General features: G+C 53.0%; 1 protein-coding gene across 6 annotated transcripts in view; it reads left to right on the top strand.

Moving 5' to 3' along the window:
• Window positions 1–4,304: 4,304 nt before the first annotated feature.
• NRP2 (neuropilin 2) overlaps window positions 4,305–12,522 on the top strand; it is a 112,650-nt gene continuing 104,432 nt past the window's right edge. For all 6 annotated transcript variants that reach the window (XM_040984536.1, XM_040984539.1, XM_040984537.1 and 3 more), the window contains exon 1: window positions 4,305–5,266. In XM_040984536.1, coding sequence (XP_040840470.1) covers window positions 5,194–5,266 — 73 coding nt within the window. In that variant the 5' untranslated portion in view covers window positions 4,305–5,193. The remainder of the gene's footprint in view (window positions 5,267–12,522) is intronic.

Consider the following 12,522-nt stretch of genomic DNA (forward strand, 5'->3'; position numbering starts at 1 on the left):
GCATTCTGCTGCCTCTGTTGTTCCTTCATACCTTTCCCTCTCTTCAGACAAAGAGTCCACGTGTGAGATCAAGACAAGCCACACACACGGTCCACACACAATTTGGAGCAAAGATGGAAACCTGCAAGGAGGTAGAGTATCCACGTAAGGAGATATCAAATAGAAGCTGGTAGGCAGTGTTCGACCACGTCGACCACAAAGGAAAATGCTGATTATTTAAAGCATTTTCCATCAACCAGAAATCTGGAAAGGAAAAAAAAAAAAAACCATCAACCAGAAATCTGGATTTCAACGTCAAACAAAAGAAGGAATCAAAAAAAATGAGGACCTATTACATTTTAACAGAAGCTTTGCCTCTGAGACAAATGCAGCTAAACATTAACTCAGGCAGTGTGGCAAACGACAGATTAAGATGTGATTAGGCCTGCATTCCCCACCCGGCTTTAGGTGAGAGCTTGTCAATGTTAGGGCTCAGATGGGAGGATACAGCACAGACTGGTAGCATCTACGCGGTATCAAGAAATTTCTGTTCCCATGTTCGCAAGGGATCAGGCCTCAGTGCCTATCTGGCTTGTATACATCCCACATTGTCATGCATCCATGAGCACTTAATAATAATAATAATAATAAACAATGTAGTAAACACACATGGAAAGCCTTACCTGAAACAACCCTCTAGTAGCAATCAACAGCTGTGTGGGTTAGAAAACATCCTGGGTCCAGCTCCCCCGACCCCATCAGCTGGTGCTTCAACCAAGCCCCTGCAAACCTCACATCCCCATGAGGGGAGGCGTTCAGCTTTTCAAATACGCTCTCTGCCATCGCTGACGGGCCACCAAGTAACGCTGGGAGCCCACTGTCCTGGCATTTTCTGACCTACATTCTGGATGGTTTTCCCAGTAACCTGAAACATTGGCTTTGTGTCTGCAAAGTGTCTGGAGCAGAGATGTGGAGGAGTACACATCCAGTTGTTCTTCGCAGAAATCTGTGTCAATATAACGCAGCCAGAGCAGAGGTCCCTGGCTGCTGACTCGTTGGATCTTTGCATGCAGAATCACCTAGAATGTGTGCTACAAATAATACATGCTGGTCCTGGTGTGGTGGCCTGCTGGCTAAAGCCCTTGCCTTGCATGCTTCGGGATCCTATATGGACGCCAGTTCTAATCCCGGGAGTCCCACTTCCCATCCAACTCCCTGCTTGTGGTTGGGAAAACAGTCAAGGATGGACCAAAGCCTTGGGACCCTGCACCTGCGTGGGAGACCCGGAAGAAGTTCCTGAATTCTGACTTCAGATCGGTGCAGCACTAGCCGTTGCAGTCACTTGGGGAGTGAATCATCAGATGGAAGATCTTTCTCTCTGTCTCTCCTCCTCTCTGTATATCTGACTTTGCGATGATAATAATAATAATAATAAATGTCACCAGATTCCAGCCCCCAAGAAAGGAATCACGATGCCTTGGGAGATGGATTTTTTTCGCACTGGCCCTAGGTGATTCTGACACACCTCAGGTTCTGGGACAGTCTAACTGGGACAATAGCCTAGCTGGAAACAAATCACCCCCTGGGTGTGGCTAGAACACGCTTTCTTTTAGCATCATCTGTAAATCTGTTTTTATGTTCCTCCATGTCCCTTCCTGTCAAAGGAATGGAATGTAGAGTGGGATTATCTATCATTATTATTTCACAATTAAGGATAATGACATGGAACAGCCTAGGCGAGTCAGTGACGCGGCTCGGAATGCCAGCTTCACTGGGTAGCTGTTTGCCAGCCAGTTGGGTGTTTCTGTCCATGCCCCTACAGTTTCTGAAGCAGAGATCAGCATTTAAAGAGGCAGGCTACCTAATAAGTCAGGGATATACACTCACAACTTACCTCCACCTCAACACAAAACTCAACCAATGAGATCTCAAACCTGTGAGATCTCAGTCTAGACAAAAGATAAAGCTTACAGGTCTGAGCCAGCCCCAAGTCTGGCTAATTTCCCTCAAGATTCATTTTCCATGGATGCACATGGGATTTGTACTTTCCAACAGTCCTTGGAAGTCATAGGTAAAAGCAATTGCTAGCTCTCCCTGGGCCTGTGGGGTCTGGTTTAGAGTGGACAGAGATCTAGCCTCCTTCTGAATCTTCTCTGATCTATCAAAGCACGTTGAATGCCTGCATGTAAAGGAACCCCAAGTGTTACCCTAAGAGGTGTTACAATTATTTATTGAGTGCTGCCCCCTAGAGGATTAAAAAATGTCCGGTTGCCTGGAGCCCCTAGGGCTCAGAGCAGAAGATTCACCCTACTTCCAACTGCAGCTAAGGAGGCCTTCAGGCAATGGATGGCTGAGAAGTCTTACCGCGGTGCATACAGAGCTCCCAGAAAGTAACTTCACTACCCCCTGTAGGACTTGCCTGAAAACTGAAAATCCCTAAGGCTGGGAACAGAACGCACGTGCAGCAACAGAACGCAGAAACGGACACTGACAACAACCCAGGACCCTGGAAGTAGCCTGATGGGGCCGCTCAGCCTGAGACTTCAAGACTAGAAGTCCAGAGCCATCCTCTGTCATTCTCTGATTCCCCCGTGGCTTGTGTTTTACACTTTGGTCTCGCTTCTCTTCCATGTGCTCTTCACTAAACTTCAGCTATGGTGTCTTCAGGTTGGGCACTTGCTAGATCCGAGGATCTCTGCCGAAGGTTCCAAATCCGGGTGTTTCCTGTCAAGAGATATGGCTGGGAATCATTCCTCACCATTGCACTTTAAGCAGGAATAATGCAAATGTGCAATGTGAATGTAATCTCCAGCCCAGGCAGATAAAATCACAGGGAGGCTGCAAGGAGAAGGGGGATGGATGGCACCCTTTGGGGGAGGGGAGAATTCCTGAAATTTACTCAGGAGGGGCCTGGTTTTTTGGGTTTTGGTTTTGGGGGTGTTTGGGGGGGGGCTAGGTCCACCCAGGCATCTGAGATGAACAGTATGATACTGTGCGTTTGCACTGTAAAACCCTGTGTGGCTTGGCTCAGACCCGGATTTGCAATTCACTTGGGATTCAATTTTGTTTTGGTTATCTCAGTGTAAATAACAGTTAAGTGGGAGTTACAGATTTTTCAAACACGAAAAGTGATAAACACAGCTAATGGCGAGTCCAGATAAGGAGGGAAACCACCCAAGAGAATCCACAAGTACAAGTACCAGAGCAAATGGGATGAGCAGCTCTGTGTTTCTCGTTACCCTAACTTTGTTTTTCATCATCTGCTGAGGGGCAGAAAAGGTGGAGGCACCAAGCCGCTGAGGCTGTGCCTGTTGGGGTCTTCATGATGCGGCAGCCTTAGGTGCCTAAAGAAGCCAAACCATTTGGGAACGCACACACCCATCCGCAGAAACAAAGATACAAGTGTTTTCCAACTGTCAGCTTGCAGCTCCTTCTAAACAATTTTCACGCCTCCGCTTAAAAATAGTTCGCTTCATGCTGTTTTCTTTCTCTCCGCTTTGTGACCACATTTTTCAATGGGGGAAACAGGCGTAGTGACAGTAGCACGCCGCCCGGCAGCCCCTCGTGTGCCTGTACTGTTGGGAGAGGAGCTTGAGGGGAATCCGATTTAATTACTTGAAGAATTCTTCGCAGAAGAAAAGTCTTTGCTCTTCTGGAGACGCTCACAAGTTACGGGTTCAGGGACAAGGGGGCGTGTTTGGGACTCGACAATGAAGTTGAGTCATGATCGCAGGGAGTGTTTGGGGTTTCTATCGGTCTAGGCTGATGATGTGTGTCGCCGCCACGCAAGGCTGCCTGCGAGAACGCATGGCTGAGCTGCCACTGACTCCCTCCCCAGACACCGAACGCCTCCAACTCCTCTCTCGCCACGCTATGGCGTGTGGCATTGTGTCAGGTTCTGCGCGTGTGGCATCGGCCTCGCAGCGTTTCGGGGGAACCAGGATTTCCCCTCGCTATCCGCGGAGTTTCCCTTGGGGGGTGAAGGGAGGGGAGGCGGCGCGCCCAAGGGCAGCGCTCCCCGGAGGTGCCCGGGGGCGCTCTTCCCCGGGGCGTGACGCACGGGCAGCACGGCGGCGGCGGGGTGTGCAGGGCGCGCGGGTGGCGCGCAGAGAGAGCGGGGCGGCCGGGTGGGGAGCTGCCTTAACTTTGATCGCGCGGCCGCCCCTGGGAAGCCGCCGCCGCCCCGCCCCGGCCCGCCCCGCCCGAGCTCGGGGCCGCGGCAGTGGGCTCTGAGCCGCGCGGCTCAGCGGCTGCCTCTTTAATCAGGAACACAGAAGGGGCGGGCCCTGAGCCGGCGCGTAATCGGATAGCTCTGCTGCCGGCTCTGACATCCACATGCTGCTCGGCCTGAAAAGGCAGAAGAGGGGGGGAGCCGGAGGGGAGGCAGAGACCGCGAGCGAGTCACCACCCCGCAGCCCGCCCCCTGCACAGCCACCGACTCGTAGACCTCGGCGAGGCGCAGAGCGAGGTGGAGGTGAGGGCGGGCGCCAGCGAACTCGGAGAAGGGCTCGCTCACTCGCCAGGCGATCCCAGCCGCTCCACCAGCCGCCGCCGCCGCAGCAGCACCACCACCACCAGCAGCAGCAGCTTCCTTCCTGAGACGCCCCTCGAGAGGCTGGCCAGGCGGGTGTAGCTGCTTGGGGGAGGCTCCCGCTAGGGGAACCCGGCGAGGACGAGAGCCCGGGCGGCCGTCTCTCGGGCTGTCCGGCAGCCGGTGCCCCCGCCCGCGTGTCCGTCCCCGGGACCGGGGGATGTGTGTCCCTTCACGCCCGTGAGATCACATCGCTGCCTGGGAAGCCGCGCCAGGGGATGCCCGAGGCAAGTCTTGGCTTTAATTTTTCTGATGATTCGTGTTATTTGACGCCTGGCTTTCGGGAAATACTCGTGATGTTGTAGGATAAAGGAAATGACACTTTGAGGAACTGGCGAGAACATAGATGCGTTTTGAGAGGAAACCCGATCCCCCTCTTCGCGGTTTGCTCCCGTTTGGTGGCTTGCGGGGGGCTGCCTCCTCCTGGTGAGGTGGGGATTCCAACAAGACTAAAGGTGAAGACGGGGCGCCCGGACCCCGGAGGGTACCCAGCCCCCCCGCCCCGGTAAAGACACCTTTACAGAAGACATTGTAAAGGAAAAAATAAGAGACAAACACAAAGACTTGTAATTAGACCAGAGACCTGCAAAGCCCTGCTCTGGGGGAAAGCCCCCTGCTCCAGAATGGATATGTCGCTGCTCACCTGGGTTTTCCTAGCCGTCTACTTTTCGGGACACGAAGTGAGAGGCCAAGCAGGTAAGCCCCCGAAAGTTTTTCTATACATTTCAACATGGTTTCCCGTTACAAGGGACTGGCTGATACGGGGGAGAGCCCGGCAGAATCACACATGATGAAGCTCCCCGAGTCATACATAGAGAGGGAGGCCCCGCTAGAACCTAACTTTCCTCTGCTGCTAGGAGTGTGTGTGTGTGTGTGTGTGTGTGTGTGGTGTTTTGAAACAGAATTTGGCGGTGTTCAGATGTCACATATGGACTGAATCAAAGGTTTAAAAATACTACAAAGCCTTTGCAAAACAGTTTTGGGGGCTTTTTTTTCCCCCTGTCTTGAAGCAGAACACATCTCCCTTGAGTTCCTCCAACCTAGCCAGCGAAATATAAATCATTTGCAATCCTTCCACTTAGCTACATGGAGCAATGCTCACTGAAGGGCTTGGGAAAAGCGAGAAAGGAGTTTGGGTTTTCAGATCCTGGGGATTCTTTGCAGAAGGGGTGGATACGCCTAAGAACCCTCAGGCTGAGGCTGGCCAAGTAAGTTGGCTTGTGAGCTGGGGGCTTGGAGCTGGGCACTGCTGACACTCCGAGCCATGGGTCCTCCCTGCTCTTTGTTGCATCCGTATGTTTTCTGGGAAAGTAAATCAAATATTCTTTGAAAAAAAAAAGTATTATTAGATAAAACAAACTGCATGACCCTGTAAGGGCTCTCACTCTTGTGAAGTGGTTAGAAAGTTTGGAGTGGAATTTGTTCTCCACCGCTGCCAAAAAGGGTGTGTGGAGAGACTACAGAGGTAAGCCAGGGGAGGCCCAGATCTGCTGGGGCCAGCCTCTGTGGGGACTGCCAATGGGGTCTGCTCCCTGCCTGCTGAGCCTGGCTTTCAAGGCATCCAGGGGGCTCCTCTTTCCTTCCTTCCTGGAGCTACTCTCCTGCCTGAGCCTTCCTTTCCTTGGAGAACAGGGTCTGGAAGCGGATAACTCAATTCCTAGCTCAGCTGCTACAGGTGATTCACCACCGGGACACCATCAATGAAGGAATCCGGGGGTTAGGAAGGAGGGGAAGTAACCCTTCCTGGAGTGTCCTTACCCAGACCACTTTCAAGGTGATGGCGGCAGCCGTAGGGCTAACTTGCTGCAGCCTCCCTGGCATCCCGCAGTGTGTGGCTGGTGGGAAGAGCTCTGCCCTGGCACCCTGGATCTCAGTCCCTGAGCTGGCCAACACACACACACACACACACACACACACACACACACACACACACACACACACACACACTCCAAGCATGGACATTGGATGGGGAGGGGGGGGGAGCAGCTGAAGGAATCCTTGCCATTCAAATCCAAATCTCTGTCTACTGTAACTGGTCCTCAATGCAGCTGCAAATCCTATCAAAGGGATGGGGGAGGTTTCTTGGGCCTCCCCATTGACTCTTGCCTTAATTCTGAGGTCCGCCTTGAAGCACAAATTAAGAATGTTGGGGTAAATGTGTGTATGTGAGCGCGCCTGGGAGATGCCCACGGTATTTTATGTATTCAGGCACGGACTCTGGTAGGCCCGAGCGCACGAGTGCGCGCACACTGGCACACACGCCGGCATGCACAGACTCCGAACTTAAGGTAAAGGGTACTGTGTGGCACGGAAGAGGTTGTGAAGATTCAGGGGCTTTCGCTTACCGCAGATGTACGCACATCTGTCCCCAAACGCGGCGCAGAGTGCGTGTACTTGTGTGCGCGTGACACCCGCTCAGATCCACTCTGGCTCAGCCACCTGCTCTGCAGAGCCCCCTCCCCTTCCAACCGCTGGCCGCGCTGCGTCACTTCCAGAGAAACCCAGAGCTGCGGAGCGCCAGGGCCTGGCGCCCACCTGGAGACTGTCTGGGGTCGGGAATAGGACCACGGGTGGGGCTCAAAGTTGGAACTCCCCCAGGGTGGAGATTCCTCAGTCCCCCTACTCCCACCCCGAAAAGGCGATCGCCAGCCGCGGGTTGCTGAGGTTTTCAGCAGACACTCGACTGGCACCCGGGGAGCTGACGGCGGGTGGCAAAGGGCGAGGCCAAGCGAGACCTCGGACTCACCCACCCAGTGTGCGCCGGCCCGGAGGCGGTTCGGCTCAGCCCCCCGCCGCGGCTGCGAAAACCCATTCCGAGGAAATCGGGGAAGAAAGAGAAGGAGAATGTTCGCGCCCGGGAGCGACCGAGCGGAAAACCCCGCAATCCCAGCGTGCGGCCCCTTGCGTTGATGGGCGACTGGGTGGCCGCCAGGGCGCCGAGCACCCGTCTATCCCATTGCTCGCCACTCCGCCTCGCTAAATCGTGGCTCAGCCTCCTTGTCCCCCTCTGGCCCGGGCTCCGGGGCTCAGGACCCCTGGGTTGGCTCTGACGGTATATCTCCCACCTGACCCCCGGCGCCCCGCTCTGCGCCGGCCACTCGTCGCGACTCTGAAGGGCTAGGGCTGCCGGGGCAGAGGATCCGAGCGCTAGCTTTGCTGAGTGGCGGGAAGCGGAGGTGGGATTTCAGGATAGAGGAGGGGTGGCGAGGAGCCAGCTAAAAAGGCAGGAACGCGCGCAACTCGCGCAGCCTCTAGGAGCGCGGCGCGCCCAGAGTCCACCCGCGCGCCTGAACAGGTGAAGAGCGCGCAGCGCGCGGGCATCCACGTGGTGGACGTAGTGCTCCCGGGTTCCCCGCATGATGCTCCCCCAGTCCCCACAAGCGCCGTCTGTATTACCGCATCGATTTGTTTGGGCTACGCAGCGGAAACAGAGCACAGCGATCCATACACGTTCCATTCGGCAAAAATAGTCCCAGGGAAAGCAAAACCCAAGCTAAAGCCTCCGCGAAGTTGGCCGCCTCCAGTCTCTCCAGTCACGTCCTCTTGCCCCCACCCCCTTCCTCTTCCTCCTCCTCCTTTTCCCCTGGGAGAACCCTGCAGCGATTCTGCGACACTGCCCTGTGCCAGAAAGTTAAGTCGCGGCTGCGGCTCTTTCTCCGGGAGAAGCCTCTGCAAGGCGCTGGCGAGCTTCCGCCTCTCCGTCCCCACCGCCTGGCTTCTTGGCTTTACCGCGTGAGAAACAGAAATACTGCATTCACAGCCAATGCTTTCATTTTTCACTGATTGATTTCTTTTTAATATCAACATGAGTTCATGGAGGCTAGGCACGCTGTGATGAAACGGTCGCCCTCGCCCTGCGCCTGGGGCTGGCCGTGCTGCAGTTATTTCCCACCAGGTCCCGGGCTCCAAGAGGCGGAGTGTGGGGCTGCGCAAGAGCCGAGCGCTCGGTCCCGGCGGGCGGTGGTCTGGGAGATCTGCGGATTGCGCGGTGGGGGGCGTAGGGGCGAGAATCAGCTTTCCAGCCGAGGGGAGGGACGCCGCCCATCTATGCCGCAGCTCCTGTGGTTTGGCAGGGTGGTTTTTTCTTTTTTCCATGGATGGAAGGGTCGGAGGCGACACTCAGTTTATTGCCGTGTACTGCTTGGGTCCGACACCCCCTTCCTTACGTTTTCAGATGGACAGGGGAGCCCCCTGGCGCTAGCTATCCCCACCAACGCCCGACCTCGAAGCTCCCCTTGGTCCGAGTTCATCGGAATTCACGGGAGACTGAGCTTTGTCGGGAAATTATTGGGGTCCTGATTATGGATTTTATCAGATGGTGGGAAATCCCAGCCCTCACGTCCCCGCACCCGGGGGCCAAAAGAATCGGGGATCCCAGAACCATCTCCCCATCCCCCCCTCTCCGAGGGAGCTTTGATTTTTGTTTGGGGGTTTTAACTCCATTGCCATGGACACGGGCAGACTCGCTTCATTCAACCTTCTTTGCTTCTCAATCTGCACTGGACGATCAGATAAGAGGTGTAAATTGGCTGTGCGAGACAAGTCTGGGTTCCAACAAATGCTGAAAGAAAAGCAATGGCCTTCTGGGTGCCGGCTAAGGGTTTGAGGAGTGTTTCTTTTTAGCCTCTGTCTCCAAAATAGAGCTAGAGTTATAAGCAGATCATAATTTGTGAATAACATGGTTAGATTCTAACCCAGACGCCCTGCCCTAGGCACTGGGGACCTGTCTCCTGCCCACATTGAATCAGTGCCCAGTAAACTTCTCCCGAGAAGCAGCCCCAGGAGCAAGCAGAGCTGTTGTCAGTTGCCAACAGAGCACAGAGTACAAAACAGTGGCTATGGGATTGCTCCCCACAGGGCTCCAGGGCAGGCCCCTGCTTGTCCAAGCTCTGACTGATAGAAACGTGCATGCCGAGCAGCGTCACGGGTTGGGAGTTTTATGTCATCCCGTGGAGGCTGTGCACATTAAGCTACAGGGCACTCAGGTAGCAAAATGGAAGGGGGCAGGCATGGGAGACCTGGGCTGTCCAGAAGGAACTCCTGCTGGCTACCAAATGGCTCTGGCCCCACTGCAGTTGAATGCAAAGTCCACATTCTGGCACTTCCTAGCCTGGAAGTCTAGAACTAGACAACATTCCCTGTTCCCCATATGCATGAGATGGGGCTCGACTATAATACCAGATGAAGAGGGGCCTGAGATGAAAAGGGAGGGACATTAGAGAGTAGACAGTTCAGCCATGACTGGTGCGTTTCTTCTCACTCAGCTCTTCATGAAAACTATCTAGAGAATGCACTGACTTGGAGTGGAACCATCCTGAGTCGACAGAATTCAAGGTCAGATTCACCAGTAGAGTAGTCAGAACAGATTCTCCAAAGGTGCAGTGTCGAAAGACTTTAGAAGCTGCAGATGAAATTTTTCTTGTTTAACAAGGGTAGCAAAATTTACAAGCCACTGTTTTGGGCTAGACTTTTGTGCCAGCCCCCAGCAGACCAGACCAAACCAAACACCAATTAAATCAAGTGCCATGTGTCACATGGCATGTCATAAAACCAACAAAATCAACAAAACAGACCAAGCAACCAGCCTGGAGAGTCGCTGAGGGTGCCCCTTCCGCCCCTGTCGCAGCCCTGTATGGAACTTCATCTGGAGAGGTCTGTGCGCTGTTTGTTCTTTTTCTGGCTCTTTCGCCCACCACCTCTCTCCGCTGAGCTTTGGGCACATGCCTTCTATTTTACAGAATGAAATGTTTCCCAATTCATGAATTGCAAATAAAGGCTAATTAGAACTCTGTGTTGTAATTTTGCCTTTCCACAAGCCGGATACCTTTTTTACTTCTCGAATTAAAGAGAAAGGATCCTCTGAAAGGTACCTCTGAAGTCTCGGTGTGTAGGATCCTTCACGCACCTGCTCATCACTTCCGCTGGACACATCTTGGGGGTGCTCTGCCTGAGAGGCAGTTTTGTTTCTGTTTTGATGCCCAGTCGCCAGAGTACTTTTCTTTCCATGTAAGGACTTAGCTGTTTTCTTTTATCCGTGTCCCCCCCCCCCACCTTTTTGCTTTCCTCCCATTTGATTAACCCATTGCTAAAAGATGGTACAGCGGCTCTCTAAAGCTTCATTTGCCGAGAATTAGCTGAGGGCTTGAGGTTTCCATTCCCTAACAGGACTCAGTGGAGTGGGATTCCAGAACACACTGGCCTTGTATCATGGCCGGCCCTTCAGGAGACAGCATCTTCTAAAGCTTTAGGAAGCTGTCAAGTTTAGATAAGACTGAGCTCCCATCCTATGGGACCTTGGTTGTATTAATAAGGAGAAATTAATTTTTAACCACTGGGAAGGTTGCCAAATTATGTGACCTTTGGCAGACCAGCTGTGCTATAAAAATAAATCCCCCATTTCTGAAAATGCTGCTCCTCTCCAGCAGAACAATAACCACGTGGCATTTAGGATGGGGGCGAGTGAGGTGGGGAAGGGAGGGAGAGCCACAGGAGTTCAACCGAGACCTCTGTTGGGATGCGTGACTGCAGGCCTGAGCATCCCACCCAGCCTGCACCTTCCCTCTCCCCCGTCCCGCCTCCCTCCCTGGGGTTTCTGCAACCGCAGAAAGACAAACCAGGATGACAGGGGGCTGAGCGCCTCCTAGCACAGGCAGTGGAGAAGGTGTTAAGTGCTTCCAGCCCACTCACACTGCAGCCTTGAACACATCTCTCATTGTTCACCAAGATCACCAGCATGGGCTGAGGAAGCAGGGTCTTCGCACAGGCACCAAGACTGTCTGTCTCACCATACCACCAAAGAAGTTAGGGAGCAATCAGCACTGGACTTCCCAGCTTCTGAAACCCTGAAGCCAGACAGCCTTGGTTTATAAGCCTGCTCGGCCACTTGCCAGTTGCCATCCAAGTACCCTCCGTGATCCGAGTACTTGGTTTTGTTGTGCCTCAGTTTCCTTATCTGTAGAAAGTGCTTGATAAGAATACCTACTGCCTGGGATGGTTGTGCTGTGTCAAATTTCTCTGAATGCTGTTTGGCACATACGCTAAGCCTGCACTAAAGTCATTTCATCTTTGAAACCGTTTCTGCAAAGCTAACTGAATCTCATCATCACAGGAAACACGCTCTAATCATGGTGGGAAGTTTATGTTGTTTTTATGAGGTTTTCTTTGAATACGTAAATACTTATTCATTCTCGGGTCTTCCCCCACTAAACCTTTGTCTGCATTTTATAAGCACCAGATTATCTCTGGCCACACTGGTCTTCATAGCTGAAGATTCTGGGCTGCATTGTCAGATTTATGTCTCCTCTTTGCATTTTTTCCCCTGCTTGTTCTGGGCTTAGTGTTCCTGCTTCCACTTTGTTTTCACTTCTCTTTCTTCTTTCCTTTCCTTTCCTTTGCCGCCCCTTCCATCCTTCATCACTGAAAGTGGACTCAGCAGGGAACACTGTGTTTAAGGAGTTCTCTCTAATGTGTAATAACTTCTACTCTGGCATTAAGACCCCTCAGCAGCTGAACTCAAAAAAAGTCGTCAGAAAAGACAAAATAGCTTTTACCCAGCAAGACTCTTAATAATCCCATTTCCCTGTGGGTCTTCATGAAAAGTCATGGTCTAATCCAGAAAAAGGTTGGACGGGGGTGGCGGGGGTGGAGTAGATAGCTGGGAATCACAAAAAGAAAGTCTCCCTGGTAGTCTGAGCAGGCAGTGGGATGGAGCTGCTGGTCATCTGAATCCACGTATGCCTGGTACCCTCCTACTGCCTCCAAAGACCCTGTGATAACCAATGGCCAGGTTCTGGTGAGCCTATCAGCAAAGAAGATGAAGGGAATTGCAAATTACTAGGCTGAATGGTAACCATGATCACTGGGATACAAGGGGCACATAAAACAGATGTGTCCAAAAGGCATATTGGGAGGAAAAGACAGGGACATGGGGGAAGAGTTCAGTCTAGAGGGGT

Source organism: Ochotona curzoniae, unplaced genomic scaffold (genome assembly GCF_017591425.1).
Source record: "Ochotona curzoniae isolate NIBS_2020 unplaced genomic scaffold, NIBS_Ocur_1.0 contig_4148, whole genome shotgun sequence".
Taxonomy (NCBI): Eukaryota; Metazoa; Chordata; class Mammalia; order Lagomorpha; family Ochotonidae; genus Ochotona; species Ochotona curzoniae.